This window comes from Blennius ocellaris (assembly GCF_963422515.1).
Source record: "Blennius ocellaris genome assembly, chromosome: 18".
NCBI classification, from domain to species: domain Eukaryota; kingdom Metazoa; phylum Chordata; class Actinopteri; order Blenniiformes; family Blenniidae; genus Blennius; species Blennius ocellaris.
Genome location: NC_137667.1, coordinates 6,671,472 through 6,694,911, shown reverse-complemented (window position 1 = coordinate 6,694,911; position 23,440 = coordinate 6,671,472). Strand labels below are relative to the sequence as shown.

Sequence of the window (23,440 nt, the reverse complement as noted above, 5' to 3'; positions counted from 1 at the left end):
CACCAAAATCACAGTTAAAGGGGAGACAACTAATATAGGCACACTGCTTAATAAATGTATTTAATGCATCATATTCCTTTACCCGTGTCTGGTTGTCGTGATTGTTTCGTGACATCGAACACACTTGTCAGGCACTGATCCAAAAGCAGTTTGGAAAACTCCTTGCAACCGGGACACTCCGGTGTTATTTACTAACCACCCCAATGGACTATCGAGAGTTGATGGTGCTTGGTGTTGCAAGTCTCTGTATTTAAAGTTTAGCCGTTTCTTGCTTCTTTTTTTTTTAACAATTTGTTTTGAAGCCCGGATATACATATGTCATTTCATCTTTTACGGTGATTTTTATCTTTTTTTTGTTTTAATTATTATCCTCACAATCTGCTGACCTCTGCCGTCGCTCCACCACGTTAGCTCGAGGCTAACGGCTACACGCTCGCCTTTCTTGACATTTCACAACGTTTTCGGTGCTCACACGATGGAGGACGAGACATACAGTGACATCAGTGGCAAAACCATCTCTTTGGACTACCAGAAACACTCCAGCTTCTGCAGCGAGTTCACCGTGAGCTCCCCTAAAGTCTCCATCGGTAAGGTGATGGTGTACACCTGCTGCGTGTGGCTGTTGGCTTACATCGTGTTCTTCTTCACAGAGGTGAGATACACTTATCATGACAAGTCAATTATTTCTAGAATCATGTTGTTTCACATACTTTGTATGGCATGGGGTGCCGATCATCGCACTCACTGTCACAAACTGTAAAAATAACTACCTATCAATGTTTTGATGGTATATCAATCTCAAAGATCACCACTGTTTGTATTTAATGTATCAGACATCATAATAGACTCGAAACTGAATACATGCATGATATATCAATTCCTATTGTTTTAAATCTTTTGACCTTTATTCTTATGATCTCAGGAACACGAGTTTTATGAATTTTCACTAAATAATATGAGACAGATCTCTAAACTCTAGCTATGAAGCAACTATTGAAATGAGTGTTCTCTTATTTTATATATTTGATTCATGTGTTTCAAAAGAACCAGGAGTCATCCCTACCGTAAATACTGATATCAAAGTGTTGGAATTTGTTGATCCAGGAGTGTAATGATAAGTTGTGCATGTTAGATGGCAAGGTAATGCTTTCCATGTTTTATTAAAAACAAACAAACAACAGTTTTGAAGTTATAAACATGTTCCAAGAAAAAGAAACAAACACCCTCCTACAGGCTTGAAAGAACTAATGATTTGTAAAGTATGGTGATAATTACTGATTCTGACTAAATGGAAACCTTCTTGTCAGCACAACCTGTGCTTGGTAGATTATTACTTTTTTGTAAGACTCGTCCTTCTTTTGGTAACACACTTAACACCGCTGAAACACTGATTACACTTGAAACACCACCTATATAGGTAACATGCACTTGTGAGATGAGTAGCCTGGCTTTTATCATCACAGCCACCAAACCAAACGAGAGGTAATCGCAAAGAAAAGTAGATTCTCAAATAAATCCTCTACCAAGCTTAATTTCCCTTACTTTTTGTGTTTGGTTCATATTATTGGGGGTTAGGTTAATAAATACAATGAGGTTTGTTCTGCAATCTGATAGTGATTAAAATATCATCATGTTATATAATCTTCACGTCACCATAATATATTTTGATTTGCTGCTGTCAGAATTATTTATAAAGTAATGCTTTCTTCAGTGAAGATTAATGAAAGACACAAGCATGTCAGGACTTTTCTAAGGAGGTTTTTTCTGCTTCTTTTTCAGAACACGGCTGTCCTGTCCGGCGCCATTATCGTCACCCTCTTGGGGATGATGCTGTACATTCACTTTGTGAAGGTGGACCACGAGTCGCTCCTGGTTATCGGCTCTTTAGGCATCCAGGTGTCGTCCAGTTACGCTTCAGGACGCGAGATCACCACCTTCATCGAGATGAGCAAGATCAAAGACATTGTCATCAATGAAGCTATTTACATGGTACGTGACTCTGCAGTTGATTTGTTAGTTGTATATGCTTTTTGAGTGTTGCCTTATCTTTCTTTATTTTTTATTGTAGCATCAAATCATCTACTACCTTTGCGTACTGTTGAAGGACCAGTCAGAAGTGGATACAGTGTCCAGTGTTGTCCCCTTGTTTCAGGTGAGGATTCACGCTCCCATGTCTCAGGATGCAACGCAACGGGCAACTTGCTCCTGAAAACCTGAATCTAATGAACATCATCTCTTTTTCTTTTCTTTGTTCTTCCCCAGAGTTCAAAGCCGAGGCTCAATTGTTTGGTGAAAGTATACAAAAGCTGTCAGGAGATTCTCTCTAAGTGCCAATGACACATCTCCAGTTCCACATACAGAAAAAGTTGGATTAGTTATTAATCAAGCAATTTTAGCATTTGCATTGCTGACCTGTAGAGTAAAAATAAGAAAGATTCTTTTATAACCTTGCTGATATGTGGGAATCGCAGTCGATGACGTACAATGTAGGCTTTGCAAACAACTTTCTACTGAAAGTAGTTAATGCGAAGACATAACGTATGACACATCATTTTTGTAAAAGCCAGCAACACTGTGTTTTTGTATTTATTACAAATGTATTTAATTTCCTAAAGACCAAAATTAATAGAATGTATTTTGTTGTGTAGCAGCTTAAATCTCAACTCTGGTGTTAAATCACTTGTTTAACCCCACAAAAAATTAACTAATATTGTCTTAAACCAGAAAAAACATTTAAGTATCTGTGTTTTTGTAACTTATTTGTATGTCATTGTTTCTATTTTAACTAAATGTGTTTTTTCTATTTGGGGAAAAATATAATTCTACTTGTTATTTCAATAAAATGTGTTTGATAAAACCTAACGTCAGTACTTCTTTTTTTTTGCACCAGTGCAAGGACAACTTTGTACTTTGTTTATTGTGTGTTGGCTGAGATAGATCTTGGAAACATGCTGACTTGTTGCCCGAAAGGTTTCACAGCTGGTTGAACAAGATGTTTGTCTTTCAAGAGTTGTATTTATTTCTCCCAGTAGGGGGCGGCACTCCTCACGAAGCTGTTGCAAACAGTGTCCACAAGTCAATTGAGGTACAATCAAGAGCCTCTCAATGTAATAGACAATCCGAACAGAACAGCTGTGTTAAAAGTGCCGGTTCCGAAATGTTATCATAGAAAGGTTTTCAATTTTATTGGGGCGATTGACAATGGATGTATAAACTCCAGAGGCATTTCTTCTATTCTTAATCATGTTTCCACTTCCTCATGATCAAACCTTCAGTATATCTCGAGTGTTGATGCAACAGACCTGTTTTCAGGAATGCCTTCTTGGTTAGCTCACAGACCAGTGGTGATGATTACAGGGAGTGAAGAGTCGGTTTCAGAATGACCTCCTCAGTACAAAATCACTTGTCTGAACTACTTTTGAGTAATCGTTTCTATCCGTCTCCTGCATCTGGAGCCTCCACTCAGACCGGTGTGTGAACTCCGCAGGTCAACAAAACAAGCAGAAGGGTGTGACTTTTTCAGGAGCAAAGCTTCCACTGATGTGAAGAAGAGTCCTCTGACAGGATAATAGCCCCTCCTGGAGGTGTGAAACGGCCATTAACAGGCCGGAGGGGGGCGAGTAGGGTGTGGCTTGTAGTGGCTCCTGACAGCTTCAGAATAGGCCTCATAAAACAGAAGCTGCAAACCCCCACAGGTAGGTTTAAGCCCCGTCAGTGTAAAAACACAGCAGGGCTCTCTTGTCTCAGAGCTGTGGACTTTTAATTACTATTGTTCGAAATAAGGATGTAATTGTCCAATGATGTGTGGGTTTTTTTCTGTGGATGTTACCAAAGAACATTTATCAGGAAACAATAATAATGCTTTAATAAAGTTTTAGTTGTCTATCAAGCAAATGTTTTATATAGGATGTATGGAAGTGAATGTGTTTTTCTACAGGGGAGCGGGAACCTTGGGTTTTATGGGATGAGGTGGGATAGTCGACCCCCCGAGAAGCATAGTCACTCCTTCGCCACCTGTGGAGCAAACACACATTGAAGCTTACGTGGAGGCAGTGAGGCTTGGTAATGGTACATTTCAATATCACTGTCTCGCAAGTCTTGAGCTACTCCACACAGGTCTATTTAGATAAGTCTACAGTGGGCTGCCCTATTATTTACTTCAAAACCTCAAATCAATGAATAGATAGATATTTATTAGCATTCAAGGTTTTTAAGTGTATAAAATGTTTATTAAGCAATGTAGTTGTTTTCGCGGACTTTCTCACTCTCAGTTGAGGCCAAAAGAGTGACACAATCATCATTCAAACTTGGGTTTGTCTATTTTGTATTCAGAAAATGTAGTTGTGCCTTGACATAAACACTGTGGTCATTGTCTGAAAAGACTATTATTAAACAAGGCAAGGCAACCACAACAATGTTATCCATGAAGTCACAACCAGACAAGACAATGCATCAAATATCCTTAAAATATTAAACTGAGTTCAACAAAATATTTACAAAAAAGGCCAATTTCAGAGCACAAATCTCCATCCAGGGTCCACATGTAAAGTATCTGATATCAGAAAATATGTCCCAAACTAAATTAGGTCAACAATCACGACTGAACTTTAATTCAAGATGTGGCCTTTTGAATGTATTTTTATTTTCATAGACCAATCGCCACGTCTCATAAAGTGAGTGATAATTAATTTTGGGGAACTGTTTCATCAGTTCCTCCTGTGCTAATGCGTTCCGGCTTTCCTTTATTACAACTGTAGTCTAGTAAAGTAAAGGTGTGTCATATGACACATACAATGCCTTTCTTCGAGGTGACGTTGTGTTCTTCCTTTGTGGTTTTGGTGCGTTGGGTTCCCGGCTGACAGGTGCTGAAGGAAGAAACCATGATGGTATTGTTTGAAATGCATCAGTTTATCCACTTTGCCTACTCGTCTAAACAGGCAGAAGTAACATGAGATCTGTTTGGATTTGAATCGAAAAGAGAAAAAAAAAAAACACAAAACAGGAAAGACAGAAAAGCAGGTCGCTCCCGGAGTGTGTGTGTGTGTGTGTGTGTGTGTGTGGGGGGGGGGGGGGGGGGGTTACTGGTCACTTCTTTCAGTAGCTAACAAACAGAGGTTTATTTTTCTCTGAGGCAGATATGCAATTACATGATGGAAAAAAATGAAACATTATGACAACACAAGAAGTCTGAACTCTAAAAAAGAAAGTACAATTGCAATGCCAAAACCTGAACTTTACATTCAAATAATGACTAAGAGATAACAGTAAAAACTATTATTTAAAGACTTATTCATTAAATACTATATAAGTCTTGCCTGCCCACAAATCATTGTAATGCAAAAGTCCTTATTGAATTCACTGGTACTTTAAATCACACTGACAAACACATCGATCCACTGACAGCGTCCATGGTAGAAAATACAGGTTGTGGTATAATAAGTGCTTTCCAACACTCTCTAACTTCTACTCTTTCCTTTATTTATCATTGACCATTCCTGAGTTTCTTCTTCAGTGACACCACAAATCTTTTTAGGACGATAAACAAAAAAGTTGATAGAACGTCGTCTGATAGAACGATGCAGCTGCAGCTCCATTGTGAATGAATTGAAGCAGGGTGTGTCTCCACTAATGTTTGTCCTCATCCAAAACATGAATGGTGTCTCAAAACGGCTCGGCAACAGTGAAATACTCCAGCACTTTCATCAGTGGTGATCACCTGCTTGTGTGAAGTCATTCTAGGAAACTTATGGTATTTTTATGAACATCTTCCACCAAATGATATCATTTGACTGGGTTTGAATGGGGATTATAAAATGTATTTACCCAAGGTTCAATCAATTTTGATCTTAATATTTTACTGGGAAACTGACCATATCTGGTAACCTCTCTAAACTTTTCTACTTTTGAATATAAATTGATAGTCAATCACAATTACATATCATACAAACACTGCAAAAAAACCATAGAACAAAATGTTCTATGGTTTGTTTGGTTTGAACCACATTATCCTCTTGTGAGTCATGCTTTTAACTTTTCATTAAATACACAAGCACTTAGAAAGCCACAGTTATGGTAGTTATAGTTTCTTTGCATATAATACAACATATGTTTGGAAAATCTTGCTTAATAATATCTCAACATCTTCCTATAGAAATCCAGTGAGAAAAGTATCCAGTCAAGATAGTTTTTCAGCTATGACTGGCAAAATATGTGTGATTATTACGTAGAAGTATCACATGGTTTATACTTCTATACATATGTGCACTATATTGGCATGTTGGGAATTAAATTGACAATTCTCACGTGTTTTAACGAGAACCCTAGAAAAGCTTAATAGTTCTGAGTCGTGGGTCAATGTTAAAGCTTTTTTGCACAGTAACAATCAGATTCATCCTCTAATGTACCTCGCATTTTAAATGCAAATTACTCCTTTAAAAAAAAATTTATCAAATGAACTTGACTCTTTACAAGCCACTCCCCTGCAGCGTCACCTGGCCGACGTGAAGTAAGTGAGGCAAACTACCAGTCAAACCAGGTGGCAGCAGATAAGAGAGCAGGGAGCCTGCTCTACTGGTCTGTCAGGGGAGCAGACGGCAGCCAGCTACCTGCAAACACATCCGTTTTTGTCTGTTTGTGTCTTTTGAATAGAGCTAAACACCTGTCGCTGGTGTGTAGGGGCAGGTGGTTTTGTGTGTGTGTGTGTGTGTGTAAACGCAGGTCTTAACAGACCCGTTCAGGCCCAGATGGGAACATTTGCATGTTCAATTGGTACAAACTGAGTCGTGTCATTGTTATATTGTACATTTCTGCCATCTAAGTCATATACCATTACTGTATGATGACAACCTCCCACTTTCTTTAGTTTCGGTGGTGCCGCACTGTCTGTGACTCTAGTTTCTTGCAAATAAACAATAAATTAAAGTGGGACAGCTTATGAATAAGTGTTGCTTTGCAATGAGATTACATAATTCCCAAAGAAGGTAAATTTAATAGTTAGAAGACCTGAAACAACCCGACCATGTTGCGTAATCATAATGATACCATTTATTAGTTAATTTGAATGATTGACAGTCCTCCTCATCTCAAACAGTTTTGTTGACACTCCAACACCAAAAGCAACCATAATGACAGACCTCATGCGTGACAAAAAGCACTGGCATGCATAGATACTGTAGATGTGTGAGGAAAAATGAAGGTCACTCTGTAATCAATGTTGCAAAGATGCAAATTATGAAGGTGCCGTGTCACTTGTGTCGGAATACCCCCGTGGCGTCTGCGCACGTAAAATGACATCATAAAAGACAATAGACAGGATGAGTGGGTGAGTACTAAACACACAGCCAAGATGATAGATAAGATAGGGTTTTTTTGTAATTCAGATTTATTCAAATAGATGTTAATAGATAGGAGCAACTGAAATGTCTCTTTATTCTTGTTTTAAATTTAAAGAACATCCTGCTACATTTACTTTTTGTTTACCAATGACTAAAAATATCTATTGCACAGCCTCATAAAGCTTGTGTCTGGAAAGCCCTGCAGCAAGTTTCTGTTGCATCATGTAAGCGTGACACATCCATACTACCGACCCAAAAGTCTTGTTTATACAAAAACAGTGAGAAAAAGCACCTGAATGGCTTTTGCTCTTGTAACTTCTCCAGACACAACAATCTCATCAAATTAAACATTCAAATTGTTATTGATGGTTCAAACAGCTAAAAGAGGAGTGAAGGATGCTTTTTATGGTTTACCACATGTCTCCTGCTGTTTTCTGGCCACATTATTATTGACTTGTTAATGTTCATTATCTAATATTAAATGACAACTGTGTCCTGAATACCTATGTAGTTTATCTTGCATTGTTTTTGGATTGCTACGACTTCATGTATGAATCTTTTATCACATTTGATTTGATTTAAATTCACGTGTCGAACATAGATCAGTCCAATACCTTTTTAATTAGCATTGCATCAGTCAGTGGGAGATCTCACGTGTTCCTCCATCTTCTATACCAACTTTACCAGAAGCCGGATTAAAACCCAAATGTAACACAAAAAGTATGATATATCACAGTGCAGCTGCCATTATTTCCTTTATGACTTGTAATTAAAAAAAAACAAAAACATTAAGCATCCACTTAAAGTTACTTTGCACAAACACATAAAATACTTCCACAGCAATAAATAAAATGCCCAACATTCAGATGATCAGATTGAAGCGTGGGTTTATACGCACCTTGATAATGAGTGAGTTCAGTCAGTAGATCAGTCACAGAATGTTTTGTACTGTGAGGTTGTTTATTTATGACATGCACATATAGTCTTACAGCCGGCTTTATATATAAGTCTGCAAGTATTGAAGATTTGTTTTCCCAGACTAATCAGGCTTGTTGGGATGATTTTGCGCTCGTTGAACCCGATATGTAAAATGTCATGGAGCGTTGTTGCGTAACTCTCCTACGGGCAAACATTCAACTGAAGGATGCAATCCAATATGCTGTTTACAATGTAATCCGATCGAATCATGAACAGGGTTGCAGCACTTCCTCACATATGATTGTAATTTCAATCAGATAGGACCAATCTAGTCAGATAGACATGTTTAGACGACGTGTGTGACTTGAATCGGATTACTTATACACGGCTACCGAGAAATATACTGGCGTTTTCAAACGCAAAATCTTATTAAAGCCTTTTTTAATCTCTTTTTGTTATGTGCTGAAGATGCAGCGGCCACGTAGGCTCTCTCCAGTAATGCTGGTGACACAAACAGGCTGAGTAAGCCGCTTTAAACTTGGCGGTGAGTAATCAGATGTCATCAAGTCACTCTCTGCTGAACAAGTTCAGACACAGTTTATTGCTCTCCCAGAAAGGTGACTGAAACTTACAATGTCTATTGTCACGTTTTATGAGCGTGTTTTTTTGTTGGTCGATGTCAGCTTTTCTAACAGCAATGGATGTTCACTTACTTTTTTGTACACAATGTTGTGTTTTCCTGATATTTAATTTGGTTCAGTTGTGTATCTGTAGATGTGCATGTATGTGTGCACATGCAGAGGAGAGGAGAGCGTGCTCAGGTCAATGAGGGTTGCTTCATTGCCGTCGTGTATGTCGTGTGGATGTTACAACACCCCCCAGCCTTCCCTCCTGTTCTCACCCCCCCTTACGCCTCTGTGAGAACACCTCACCCCCTTGATTCCCAGACATGGACACACCCAATATACAAACTCATATCCAATCAAAGCGCACACTTTCCATAATGCAAAAGACAGTCTTTTTTTTCCTTTCTCTCTCTCAAACATGGGTAACTGTCACTGTCACAATTTCAAACGAAAAACTGTGACATGTTCATCGTTCATAACAAGTCTTGTGCTCATATGTTTCTCTCGTGTGTATATGCGTCCCAGTGATCCCAACGTTAAACATATAATCTCTAGATAACTAAATTGTCCAGGCATCAGAAGATATCGATACAAACAGTCTCGATCAGCCAAAATCGCTTTTCCTCGATCACGTTACTCTTGGAGGAACTCACGTCTACCATCAACTTTATGCCGTTCTTGAACAGACAATCGTTTCAAAGAACCTTTGGTCTCAACAACTGAGATCCTCTTGGCTGCTCAAAGCCACAATCAGTGTCTCACGCTTGATAATGATGCTGGGATGTGTTACAAGACACAGCCCTCCTACCAATACACCAGACTTCTCACATAAGACGGTCCCTGATCATATAGTAGTGTGAAGATGTCATTCATTCATTGTTTTGGAAAGCCAATAAAGGCCCTGATTGGTCACTGCTTATAAGACTGTGTTACCTTTGATCAATCAGCCATTACAGAGACTTCTGATTACAGTACATCTGTGTCTACTTGAACACACCATTGATTTTCAGAACCAAAAAATTAAATTGTCCAGCAAATAAAAAAGTGCACAAGAAACTGCAATCAAAATATTAGATTATATATTATAATGTTTATAATATGAATCTACTCTTAAGCTTTGCCTGGCAAAGTTTATTTGTTTATTTGCTTATAAATTAGTTCATATCATAGTCTATCAGTGAAGTTGGACAGTTAGTTAGTTCGTTAGTTAGTTAGTTAGTAATGTCATAAACTTTTTGAAGAGAGATTCTCAAAGGGTATCAAATAATGCAAAGAGCTACTTTAAAGTCTTTAATAACGCTCAAAGTCCCTGCTCGTGGAACTTGTTGGCTTTTGATGTAATAAGCATTAGGTGCCACTCAATATGTCTTAATTTCATGAAAGCTCAGAAATACGGCGACACAAAAAAACAGTGTTTATTTGAGTGCCCAGATCAGATAGTCAAAGCAGACTTTTATTTATCAGCTTTGCTAAAAAAAAAAAAAACCCTTGAGGCAAGATTTGTTTGTAAAAGCTTTGTGAGTCTAATCTCAAACGTTGGGAGTTCTTCAGATTAGCACTGGTTCAGCTATGTGTGATTATGGATTGTCATTGTGAAGTCATCATCTCATCAATGACGAATGTGGATTGAGGTTAATGGAATTAGTGTCTGATAATGAGATGGACAGCTCATGTATTGATTGAACCTTCGTGTATATCTGTCATGCAAATTGAGCAATTGTTTCGTCGCGGTTTGTGCTGTTGAAATGTATTGTTTTCATTTTAGACACCCTGTGTGTTCGACTGCGTGTATGATAAGATCAGCAGATTTATGGCGCAAACTCTCTCTGTTGACTGTGAGAGAGGAGTAAGCGTTGTTGCCTCCAGGCAAAGCCACTGTCGGGAACCGGGACAATTCATGCTGGCTTTGCTTCATGTCGAAACTGACAGTTTTTGTTTTGACAGAATTAACAAGAGGTTTTGCTATTTTTTTGAATCCATAGATCTGCACAGCTAATATGAGTGACAGGTGACTATGTTTTTAATAATATATTATTGTAATATTACCATGTTTCAATTGTGTTTAGTTAAATACGAAACGAACCATTTTGTGAAATGTACTTTTGGGTGCAATTGTTTACACTGTCGAGCAGCTTTGGTGTTGCGTGCGCGCGCACACACACACACACACACACACACACACACACACACACACACACACACACACACACACACACACACACACACACACACACATGCTAATGAGAACAAAAGAGGGGAAGCAAATCAAAACGGACAGTTTTTTTTTTTTTACTCTGTGTGAAAAAGTTGCTGCGAGTTCTGCCAAGTCTTCCCCAAAGCACAACTGTTCAAACTGTCAATTTGGATGGCTGAGAAGGAACAGCCCTGAGCCAATCAGCTTTGTCCTGGGCCAGGCAGACCTGTCGGTGCACCTGCTGATTCCCAGGCCTCCTTGCCAGCCTTTTGACAACAGTGAAACCTGGCAAGAGTGAAACTGGCCTGGAGCCAGAGGAAGAGCTGGATGACAACTCCTGACACAATCGCTTTGGAGCAGGGGACCCTGGGAGGAGGACCGGCCTTCAGTGTAGAGATGAGAAACATCGATGACTAACCATGAGAAGGAAAAGAGAGGAGGAGCAACTGTTCACTGTATTCCTGGGAACATAAAACCTGTCCAACATGGCCTTGAAAACTGCATCAATTTGAGCACAACTGCACAACCTTGATTGTGTTTTGCCATTTAGTATTGACAAAAACTGACAAAAACTTCTAAATTAGAAAATAAACAAACAAAAAAAACAACAACATTCATATGTTTGTGCTTTTCAGTTGATCAGTTGAGCCTTGGGTGCCACAACTTGACCCAACTGACCACAGTGTTCCCGACCTGCAGCTGCCGTAGCGTCATGTCAATGTTCCTTCACTTTTTCAATCCGCAAACACAGCGAGTGTAAAGTAATGCCACAGATTTAGCCAACCTGAATGGACTGATTACATTTCAAAAGGGTACTACCACACCTTCAAACACTGATGAATAACACAGTTGAATGAGTGTTTGTGGATTTTTTTTTTGTTAATTACAGCTTTGAGGTCCAATTGATCTCATTTTGTACGACAAAATATCAATGAGGACAACAATGCGCTGTGTGAACACCGTCTGGGAACACGCTGATGGTGCTGCTGCCAGTCTGCTGGAGCAACAAACATAAATAATCACATGATCAGACTTGTTATGAATTGGATAATTGATTTTTTTTTTTTTTTTTTTTGCGCATTATCTTTGCAGATGTATTTGAAGGTAAAAGCACACTGGATAGTATGGACCTTCCCCAAGAAGTTAGTGCAATGATGTGTATTTTTTTATCTGCTGCATGCAACCTAACCAAAGAAGAATTTCATAAAATGGGTTTGGATTCTCTCACTTATGAACAAAACACATAATTTCTTCTCCTATAAATCTTTAACTGACTCAAAATGTATCTAACGTCCAGGTCTCCAGGGTTTCTCCAGAATAGAGCTGGCTTTGCTGACCAGTGTGTTCAGCCTGCTCCTGTCTCTCTCTGTCTGATAAGCTCCAACAGACCACTGCATAGAAGACAGCAGATGCTTCTACCGTATCATAAAATGTTCTTAACAGACTTCCACAGATTTTGAAGGACTTCAGCCTCCTCAACAGGTGAAGTTGATTTTGGCTCCTCTTCCACAGGGCGTCTCTATTAATTGTCCTAGTCAGTTTGTTATTAAGGTGAAAACCCAGAGTCCACTGTTTTAATATCCAAACCATTGGATGTTCACCAGTGTGAAGTCTAGCTGAGAAGTTTTTGTCTTTGCTGGCATTGATCTGGAGATTTTTCTCAAGCTGGCGGCTCGTCTGAGTGGTTGGTGGATGTCAATGTATTTCCAGCCACCTCATCTGAGATGCAGCTGTGAAACCCCACGTACTGCAGTCTGTCGGCGCGGTAGGTCAATAGTCCATGAGGTCAAGGCACTGTCGACATTGTTCCCCAGACATTTTGAAATTGTCCCCAATCAATACTGAGGTGAAATGCTTAGATGTCACAGTAATTAAACTGAACATTTTCATAAAAGCACAATGATATCTTCAATGCACAAAGTAAAAACAGCAAACATAAATACATTTTGTTTATGTATTAGCTGCTAATGCATGTTCCAACCTTCTTTGTCCCTGTACCTGGAGAACACCATGTGTTTATACCTTTTTAAACTGCGTCATGTTTCGACGCTGCCTCAGCTCCTCGTCAGTCTGTTTCACAATTTCTCTCCACAAAGAGAAATATTAACTTTTTAGAGTGTTAAAAGTTAAATAAAACATGAATGTTAGATGTTTTCTGCATGGACAGTCTCAGCTCCTTGTCAGTCTTTTACGCTAGTCGGTTCAAACTGCCTGTGTAGAGTTTTCATGTTTTCTTGTGTTTTCTTTGAGTCTTGCAGTTTTATCTCACAGCCCAAAAACAGGAGTTTAACTGGTAATCCTATAAGCCCATCAATGCAAATGTGTGAGATTGTCTCTTTCTTTGTGTTTGTCTTGTGCCGAGCTGTGAAGGATGAACCATTCCTTTTCCCGGGTGTGTGGGTTAGTGTGCTGGAATTAGTTCCAGGAGCCTGTGACCCTTAAAAGAATAAAGTAGTATTTAATTTGGATGTAATGAATCAATCAACTAATAAAGTGAATACAAGGATATAGAAGTGATTGTATCATGCAACCCTTATTTCTACAGACATGCAAATTATTTCCTCTTGATGGTGAAAACTTTCCCTTTTGGATTAAGAGGATATTCTCATTTCAGATGAGCTTTTCTCTACAACTTTCTCGACAAGTTGCAACAACAAAGGGAACCCTCAAATGGAGGTTGCACAAAAACCTGCACAAAAATGTCATATTCTCATTATTAATCAACCAATACAAAGGAGTTCAAATAAATGTTTGCAAATTTATCGGAAGCAGTGTTGAGGGTTTTTATTTTGAACATGTACTTTAACATTACATACAGTTAATTGACCCACTGTCTATTTAGAAAGGCTGCTGTAATTTACAGGAGATATTGATGGACCGTGTTGTAAACAACCAACAGGTTTTGTACTGAATAGATTTAGTGAGCTTTAACATGAAACAATAATGTGTTCTGAGTATTTTGGTGTCTTCTAAGAATGTCAGGCTAACATCTGTTCAGAAAGGTCACGGCTAGGAGCAACTGGCCCTCGAAAGCTAAATCTGAGTTCACCCAACGTCCACCTGGGTCAAGGTGTCAAATGACAAAACACCCAGTGCCGAATGCGACCTCTTCATTCGGGGTCAGCAGACAGAGACGTAACGTGTTCCACTTTGAGCTACTGATAACAGACGGTCAAGCCGGTCCCCGACACAATGACTAACGGCCAACAGATTTTGTGATGAATCGGGGGTGACGTTGTGTTTTTGATCTCATTTATCCGTGACTCATCCACCCGGTTTTAAACAAACGCGCCAGTGAGATGTCAGGTCTGACGATTGTTTTGTAGCTCGCCTCCGCTTGTCTGCCCCTGCAATCTTCACCTGTTTATCGAGTCCTGGGACACATAAACAAAACCCACCAATTCTGCCAATTGTCAATCGGTTTGTCTCAAGAGTCCTGCTGGGAATGTCACCGTCCTGTGTCTCCAGTCACAATTGCACTCGGCAATCAGTCCCAGCATGGGCCGAATGCCATCAGCAGTCACGTGGACGGCATTCGAGCCGGCCCTCCCTAAGAACCGCAGGAGGCAGAGGGATATGTGTATACAGTGAGGTGCTTTAAGAAATGTACCTGGTGTGTCTGATGAATTGAAAAAATTTTGTTTTTCTTCAATCTTTCTGATTTAATTGTTCTACTAGACGTGATAAAAAGGTAAACCCTGCAGTTGATACACTGCGGCTATTAAAACATACACAACAATGAAGCTGTTAGTTGCACTTCATTTATTCACATCACATCACTTTGCCAAATAAAAAAAGCCAAACAGATTAGAGGAGAAGGCTGGTTTGAGGCTGGCGACATTAAAAAAATGCAACACAACCAAAATATATAGCACTTTGATATTTCATAAACATCCATTTGACAAATAACAAAACCCTGTTTAACAAACAGATTTGAATATAAGTTACTTCCACGAGAAGCATAGTGAAGCCTTGGTTATCGCACAATAATAAAACACTGGAGTGCTGTCAGTTGTCAAGGCGTTTTGCATTTTCTTACACAGTCATTCACAGGAAGGCTGTCCTCCCGCACACATGCAGGAGGACTCCTGAGGTGATCGGGAGCATATTGACCTCAGAAACAAAGAAGGGAGAGTAGGAAAGCCAGTGAGTTGGTGGCGGTGGGAGGAGGATCTGCCATGTGGAAGTCGGGACTCCTGCAGTGCTTGCTTTTACAGATGCAGATTAATGAGGGACGGGGAACAAAAAGCCAAAGGTTACCACTCTGCTGCAACTTTTCACGTCAAACAGGAGAGAATTTGAAAAGTACTGTTTTCATTTGTCACAGACACACATTTTCCACCATGGTGATAAAAAAAAAAAAAAAAATGACAAAAGTGTTGACGTAGGCGACACGGGCTTTACTTCACGAAAAACCCAACCAAACCAGCCCGGGAAGCTTCTGACAGGTAAGAATGCGGCACCTCGGATCGCAACCTGGACGCACGTCTGTTGAGTATAAATAGACTGATGCACCCAGCGAATAACGCCCATCTGCTCAAACACAGCCAGGGCGCTTTCCGTTTCTCCTCACCTTACAATATGAGCAGCAGTTGGTGGCAACACCAGGCATGCAAATGTGGAGCTTTTCTATTCTGCGGCTGTGCTCAGCCAGTAACCGCGACGAGGTTCACTCAACGTTTGAAGTCTCTTCTCATGGCTAAAGCCTCATATCAGTGAAGCTTGAAACTCGAAGCATACGCACAGTATGCCGACGGGATTGTCTCAGGTTGCTCTGGACTATTCAAACATTTGAATATAGTGTAAACAAAACTGCAGTTGTGAGTAAAGCCTGACCAGAGTGTGAAATCAAACACATGAATCCTCTCTGAAGGCACCGTGGGTGCAACTTCCCACTGCTCATTGTTTCTCATGTCTTTGTTTCCCTTTTGCAAATTGTGTCTGTGGACAAATACACTAATGCAAACACAGATTTGATGTGTTGGGCATGAAGGGAAAACGACAGTTTCATAAATTAAAAAGTTCAACCCACAGGGCTACAGTCTGTGTTCAGATGAAGCAAAAGAATTTCTTCCAGCTACATCTGGAGAACGCTTTGGTGCGTCGGTCTGAAAACCTCCTCTTCTTGTTCTTGCGCGTTTTGTTCTTAATGGCGGCAAAGATGGCGGCGTCGAACGCCTCCTTCAAGTTCTTCTGCGTGAGCGATGAACACTCTATGTAGTCTGTGGCCCTGATCTTGTCCGCCATGCTGCGGGCCCGTGAGCTCAGGACCGGCTTGACATTTGACCGGTCCAGATTAATGAGGACGTTCACATCCAACATCAAGTCCAGTTGAGTCCCAACGAGAACGATGGGCGCGGACGGGTTCGACGCCCGGATCTCCGGAACCCACTTTTTGGTGATGTTGTGGAACGAGGTTGGGTTGACCATACTGAAGCACAGGAGGAAGACGTCCGCGTGAGAATAGGACAGGGCTCTGAATTCATCAAATTCTTCCTGTGTGGAGACAAAAAACAAGAGTGGGCATCAATCGAATACATGGCTGAAGAATGAGCAAGAGAGTGACTCACTAAGGTGTCAAGGAATAAGCATCCATTTACATTCATGATGAAATCTGGCTACTGAGTCACATATATGATTGAGCAATGTCACAATTTGTACTTTCAAACCTCATGACGTCAAAAACATGGATATCAGTGGTGAGTTTGACGTGTCAAATTTAATTCATAGTTCATACTTTCACACTCTACATTAAATAGTTAAAACAGCAAAAAAAAAAAAAAAGTTTCCAGGTTAAAAACACAAACTATGATCTTACCTGTCCAGCAGTGTCCACAAGCTGAACTTTGACTGGGGACCCTTCCACTTGAACCTGACCTGTTTTAAAACATCAACAGGGGTCAAAACACATCACACACACTGCAATGTAACTCAAAGTCACTTTTCAATAAGTTAAAAAAAAAAGACCCACCGGAGAAGACATCAAAGCCTGTCTGTTGGTACTCCGAGGGGTATCCGTTGGTGGTGTAGCTGACCACCATGCTGGTCTTGCCCACGGCTCCGTCCCCAACCAGCATGCAGCTGATGGCCCCGGGGTCGAGCTCATCCTCCGGGGTCAACGCGCACGCGGAGGGGACTCGGGACTCGTGGTAAAAGTAATCCATGTGAGGTGGCATGTCGGGAAAAACATGAAAACACTGCGGCTGAAAGCTCTCTGGGAGTAGGTACTGAGTAGCAGACGGGAGGTGGATGTCTCTCTGTCTCTCTCTCTTGCTGTCTTTTCACAAACTGTGGAGAGATGAGCTTCGGGAGCTGACTGCACACACGTGCGGGGCGGGACGGTCACGGGACGCTCCCATCTCAACCAAGCTCCACAGGCTTGGATTTACATAAACACTCCCACAGAGAGACTGGACTACACTTTAGTTGTTTTGTTAGTTTGATTGTAATAAACGAAACATGGGATTTAATATTCACCCACTATTAAACTCACCCACGTGCTGTATCTTTGTTAGACATATATTATTGTTTAGTTGTTTTTTTTTTATTGCATTGCGAGACTCAACGATCAGTCTTCAAAAACTGTAATTTCTCTGTTATTCACAATGATAGATAGATAGATAATTTGTAATAGCTTGTAAACTTCATGTTTGTTTGTTTTGTTGTCTCGATAATCAATGTTTTGATGATGAAAGTACAGACAGATACAAACAAAATTTTCATCTTGTTTCTCTCCAATCATGACGGTGTTGATTTGAAAACGTAGTGTATTAATGTTCAAATTCTGCGTCTACTTTCATGAAAGAAAACAAAAAATTATTTAAAGTCATTAAGGTCGATGCAAATATACTATATTCACGTCCTACCAATGATTTGAAAAAGAAATATTCTGTACTTTAATAGAAATATAACAAAATATTCCTGTTTATCCGTCGTCACAATACAGTGTAATTGTGGGCGAAGTGCGCCCCCTGCCGGTGACAACAACCTGCATCTGAAGTCACGTGAGCCGCGTGTCACCTGACTCAGGATACACCCTGTGCTGTGTCCAAGGAAGCTAAGCTAGCTGCTATGACTTCGCACGAATGATTGAAATTTCATCCATTACCAAGCTTATGTGGCAGCATATAAATTCAGGAGCGTCTTTATTATTCGACGGTTTGGATAGAGGAAGGAAAAAACGTTCTTTAGCGAAGTAGCTGCCAGTTTATTTGTCATGTCGTTTCAAGACTGAATCATCGAGGGTTTTGAAAAAGAAAATCTCGATTGTTTTCATTTATTTACAAAGTAAGTTACTGTGCATTTAACGATGGCTTCAATCCTGGATGAGTATGAGGACTCCCAGAACATCAGGCAGAGCTTGCAGCAGCACAGCCGCCTGTCGTCCACCAACATCGGGATCACGCACTCCGGTAGGTGGCCCTCCTCTCTGCGCACCACCACTGTCTTATTTGTAATGAAGCTCAGGTGTCCAAACAAACTTCTCATCTCTTCCCAAGGCTTCGTCAATGTGAGACTGGAGGAAGAGAAGCCGATATTCAACAAGCAGAGGATCGACTTCACGCCACCGGAGAGGATAAACCACCTGGCAGTCTGCAACAATCAGCTGTGCATGAGTCTGGGAAAAGATACCCTGCTCAGGCAAATATGACATAAAGCACTTATGTTGATCGTCACTCGTGTTTGTGTTCATGATCGTTGTTTCTCTGGATTTTGCAGCCATTACCAGATAGTTAAGTTGGGTTTTTTTATGTTCTCTTTTTGCAGGATTGATTTAGCCAAGCCAGATCAACCCAACCAGACTGATTTAGGAAGGAAAGATGACAGCAAAGTGCACAAACTATTCTTGGACCCCACAGGTGAGAGCAGCCACTGTCGTCATTAAAAAAAAATTATTATACAAAAATGTCATTCATAAATGATAAGATATAGTCCATCTTTGATCATATTATTGTGTTGTAGTTCAAGATGTGTGATTTAACCTGGTTTGCAGCAGGAAGGCCATCCAGTGAGTCTACAATGCAGCGGCGTAAAAGAATAGCTGAATAGACACTTTTTCTATTCCTTTTGTTAGTTTGCTTGATAAATGCATGGTGATATTTACTTTTAAGCATTTGATGGGTTCATGATTATACTTCAAATGTACAGGGATATTGCCAAGAAGCCGAGTAGATATATTTTTCTAAATTGGATTCATGCATTTTTTTGTAGGTCGGGATTTAGTGATGGTCACTGTTTTAGTGAGTAACTAAAATTGAGAAAGTTGTATGTGCATCAAAAGTTCCATAAAAATTGTATTGGGAGTAATGTATATGTTTATGGTTTAATAGAGTGAAAACTCTGTTCATTTACAAAATTCAATCAATGGAAAATTAGAAACAGAATTATTGCTAACCCAAATTTCTTAAATTGTGCTCTCAATTCTTCGCCGTGTCATCACTATGATATCAACAACAACATCCGTGACCTCCTCCACATTTTCCCTCTGCAGGCTCCCATCTGCTGATCAGCCTGAGCACCAGTGAGTGTCTGTACCTCAACAGAAACACCCAGAAGGTTCGCAGTCTGTCCCGCTGGAGGGGCCACCTCATTGAGAGTGTGGGCTGGAACAAGCTGCTGGGCAACGAGACCAACACAGGACCAATCCTAGTAGGAACCAGCCAAGGCATCATCTTTGAGGCGGAGATCTCTGCAACCGAGGGCAGCTTGTTCAATACCAATCCAGATCAGTACTTCAGACAGGTCAGAAAAAGTGAATTCATCGCAATCATTTTATTACTGCCTCTCAGCTGTGAGCAGACCCATAACAGTATTGTTTTCTGTGGTAGGTCCACTCTGTGGAGGAAGACGGCAGGCCTGCACCGGTGTGCTGCTTGGAGATAGAGCGTGGCCTGGAAAACAAATACTTCATTATCGCCACTACTAGAAAACGCCTGTTTCAGTTTGTTGGTAAAGTGGCAGAGGGATCAGAACAGCAAGGCTTCAGCTCCATCTTTAATCAGAACCAGGATCTGCTGCCAAGTTTCCAGGAGTTCCCAGTCAACATGGGATACAGTGAGATCACCTTTTACACCTCAAAGCTGCGAAATTCTCCGAAAGCGTTCGCTTGGATGATGGGAAATGGAGTTCTATATGGTCAGCTGGACTACGTTAGGCCCGATTCTCTGCTGAGCGATGTGCAGGTAAACTTATTTCCATGTTCCCAAACACAGTTGTTGATGTTCTCAGGGTTTGACCGACTCTGTTCATGTCTCCTCTTTCACAATGAAACAGGTGTGGGAGTACACCCCGGATATTGACCTCAGTCTCAACAAGCCCATCTCCATAGTGCTGACACAGTTCCATTTCCTGCTGCTGCTTCATGACAGAGTGAAGGCCATCTGCACTTTGAATGGACAGGTTGTATATGAGGATGTATTCCCGGACAAATTTGGGACCTTGAAGAAGATGATCAAAGATCCAGTCGGTGGCTTGGTTTGGATCTACACTGAAAAGGCAGTTTTTCGGTACCACATCCAGCGCGAGGCCAGGGATGTTTGGCAGATGTACATGAGTATGAATAAATTTGACCTGGCCAAGGAGTATTGCCGGGACCGGCCCGAGTGCATGGATATGGTGCTGGCCAAAGAGGCCGAGCACTGCTTCCAGAACAAGCGATACCTTGAAAGTGCCAAGTGCTATGCTCTGACCCAGAACTATTTTGAAGAGATTGCGCTCAAGTTCATCGAAGCCAAACAAGAGGAAGCCTTGAAGGAGTTCTTACTGAAGAAATTGAACAACCTCAAACCGAGTGAGAGAACACAGATCACTTTGCTGGTCACTTGGCTGGCAGAACTGTACTTGAACAGCCTCGGTCAGCTGGAGAGTGACGGCAACAGCATCATCTTCCAGGAAACCCGGGATGAGTTTCGCCAGTTTATGAGCAGCTCCAAGAACAAGGAGTGTCTGTTCAACAATCGCAGCACCATCTATGACCTGCTGGCCAGCCACGGCAACGTGGACGACATGGTTTACTTTTCAGTCGTCATGCAGGACTATGAAAGGGTGATCTCACACTACTGTCAGCATGACGACTACAGCGCCGCTCTGGACGTCCTCGCCAAGCACTGTGATGAAAAACTGTTTTACAAGTTCTCCCCAGTCCTAATGCAGCACATTCCCAAGAAAGTGGTAGATGCGTGGATTCAAATGGGCAAAAGGCTGGACCCAAAGAAACTCATTCCAGCTCTGATGAACTACAGTCAGATGGGCAGCACCCAGCAAATCAATGAAACCATCCGCTACATGGAGTTCTGTGTGTACGAGCTGAATGTGACAGAAGAGGCCATCCATAACTACTTGCTGTCACTTTATGCCAAATACAAGCCCGACTCTCTCCTGTTGTATCTAGAACAGGCTGGTACACATGCTTCGGAGATCCATTATGACTTGAAGTATGCCCTCAGGTTGTGTGCAGAGCATGGCTACCTCAGAGCCTGCGTCCTAGTGTATAGGATTATGGAACTGTATGAAGAAGCAGTGGATCTTGCCCTTCAGGTAAGTCAGATAGCATATTTGTGTCAGTGGTGCACAGAAATACATGTTCATGGTCAACCTTTGACTGAATGTAGGAAGTGCCACTAATGTCCAATGTGTTTTCTCGATTGTAGGTGGATGTTGATCTTGCCAAATCATGTGCCGATCTGCCTGAGGATGACGAGGAACTGAGGAAAAAGCTCTGGCTGAAGATCGCCAGGCATGTGGTACAGGAGGAAAAGGATGTGAAGAAAGCCATGAACTGTTTGTCCAGCTGCAACTTGCTCAAAATCGAAGACATCCTGCCCTTCTTTCCAGATTTTGTCACCATTGATCATTTCAAGGTGCGTAGAAGAAGTAATTGGCTTGTTCTATTCTAGTGTGAATAACAGATCATGTATCAAAATGGCTGTATATTTGGAACTGGAATTAGAATCATTTATTGCAATCATTTGAAATGCATCACTCTATTCAGGAGAAAAAAGTCGCTATTTGCAACTTTAGTAATAATTTTAATGCAGAAAAAAGAAATTTCCCCAAGGTATTAATAAAGTATGAATATCTCTTTTTGGCTTTTTCAGGAGGCCATCTGCAGCTCTCTAGAAGAATACAACCAGCACATTGAAGAACTGAAGCAGGAAATGGAGGAGGCCACAGAGAGCGCTAAACGCATCAGAGAGGACATTCAAGAAATGAGGAACAAGTATGGTGTCGTGGATTCTCAGGAAAAGTGCGCCTCTTGTGACTTCCCATTGCTCAACAGGCCGTTCTATCTGTTCCTGTGTGGGCACATGTTTCACTATGACTGCTTGTTCCAGGTAATTTAATGGGAGCGTACATAACACTGCTTTTTCATGTGGGCATCATTGTGATAACAGTCTCGTTCTATTTTGATTCTCTTCCAACGTCCAGGAGGTGACCCCACATCTGTCAGCCTTCAAGCAGAGTCGTCTGGAGGAGCTTCAGAAAAAGCTGGCTGCAACGGCGCAATCGTCCAAATCGCGCCACCGCGCCGCAACAAAAGATGAAGGGGACACTTCAAGCTTGGGTAAAGGCAACGCAGGAACGAGCCGCGAGCAGATAAAGTCAGACATTGATGACCTCATCGCATCCGAGTGCGTCTACTGCGGCGAACTGATGATCAAATCCATCGACAAGCCTTTCATAGATCCACAGAAATTTGAGGAGGAGAAATCCAGCTGGCTATGAACAATGACTTTTCTCATGTCAGCGGGAAATGAAGACGAACAACTGCCTGCTATCTACATGTTAAAGTGCGTGCATCCAGAGGATACAGACATCTGTTTGTCTGTTAGTAGAGTGCCTACTGTTGTACACATTCTCAGCTTGACGTCTCCTCAAGATACTCATTTCGTTGTGTTTTAAATGTATTGAATGATAATTGCACTTTAAGCAGGAATTGACATTGGGCAATAATCTTTGGGCATGTAGTCCAGTCAGGACTCTACATACACCACATACATGGGCCTGATAGAATAGAGCTGCACTAAACAAATTTCATGAAATATCTGCACTTCTTTGGTTCATTAAATGACATTACACATGCTTAAATAATCAATAATGGGTTTAATCTGTGCTCAGATCAGTTCCTGCTTTTCAGGTTTGTCTTAATCCAATATGGAAAGTTAAACTATTATTTCATAAAATGCAATGTTTTACAGCTGAAATGTGAACCATTAAAAGTCAACAGTTTTGACGTACTTCTGTCTCTGTCTGTTTAGTGTAATTGTTGTCTCGCCTGCTGCATGATGGTGTAGTGAGTAACACTCTCCTCATCAAGACGGGTGTAGGTTCAAATCTGGGCCAGATGTCTTTCTACTACTACTACTGCT

The 23,440-nt window shown here is 41.0% G+C and overlaps 3 protein-coding genes across 3 annotated transcripts; 2 read left to right on the top strand and 1 right to left on the bottom strand.

The window, feature by feature from the left end:
• The first annotated feature begins 269 nt into the window (after nucleotides 1-269).
• Nucleotides 270-2,857, top strand: pigh (phosphatidylinositol glycan anchor biosynthesis, class H). The gene is made up of 4 exons (XM_080513715.1): nucleotides 270-652; nucleotides 1,780-1,989; nucleotides 2,069-2,152; nucleotides 2,263-2,857. The coding sequence occupies exons 1-4, from the start codon at nucleotides 476-478 to the stop codon at nucleotides 2,335-2,337; spliced, it is 546 nt and encodes a 181-aa protein (XP_080369841.1). The 5' UTR covers nucleotides 270-475; the 3' UTR covers nucleotides 2,338-2,857.
• An 11,968-nt stretch (nucleotides 2,858-14,825) lies between these two features.
• rhov (ras homolog family member V) lies at nucleotides 14,826-17,342 on the bottom strand. The gene is made up of 3 exons (XM_080514475.1): nucleotides 17,044-17,342; nucleotides 16,891-16,949; nucleotides 14,826-16,568 (listed from the first exon to the last, which is right to left on the bottom strand). Exons 1-3 carry the CDS (start codon nucleotides 17,246-17,248, stop codon nucleotides 16,122-16,124), a joined length of 711 nt encoding a protein of 236 aa, XP_080370601.1. The 5' UTR covers nucleotides 17,249-17,342; the 3' UTR covers nucleotides 14,826-16,121.
• A 788-nt stretch (nucleotides 17,343-18,130) lies between these two features.
• Nucleotides 18,131-23,277, top strand: vps18 (VPS18 core subunit of CORVET and HOPS complexes). The gene is made up of 9 exons (XM_080513664.1): nucleotides 18,131-18,484; nucleotides 18,572-18,713; nucleotides 18,840-18,931; nucleotides 19,564-19,814; nucleotides 19,901-20,254; nucleotides 20,346-21,608; nucleotides 21,722-21,931; nucleotides 22,169-22,405; nucleotides 22,500-23,277. Exons 1-9 carry the CDS (start codon nucleotides 18,382-18,384, stop codon nucleotides 22,794-22,796), a joined length of 2,949 nt encoding a protein of 982 aa, XP_080369790.1. The 5' UTR covers nucleotides 18,131-18,381; the 3' UTR covers nucleotides 22,797-23,277.
• The last annotated feature ends 163 nt before the right edge of the window (nucleotides 23,278-23,440 follow it).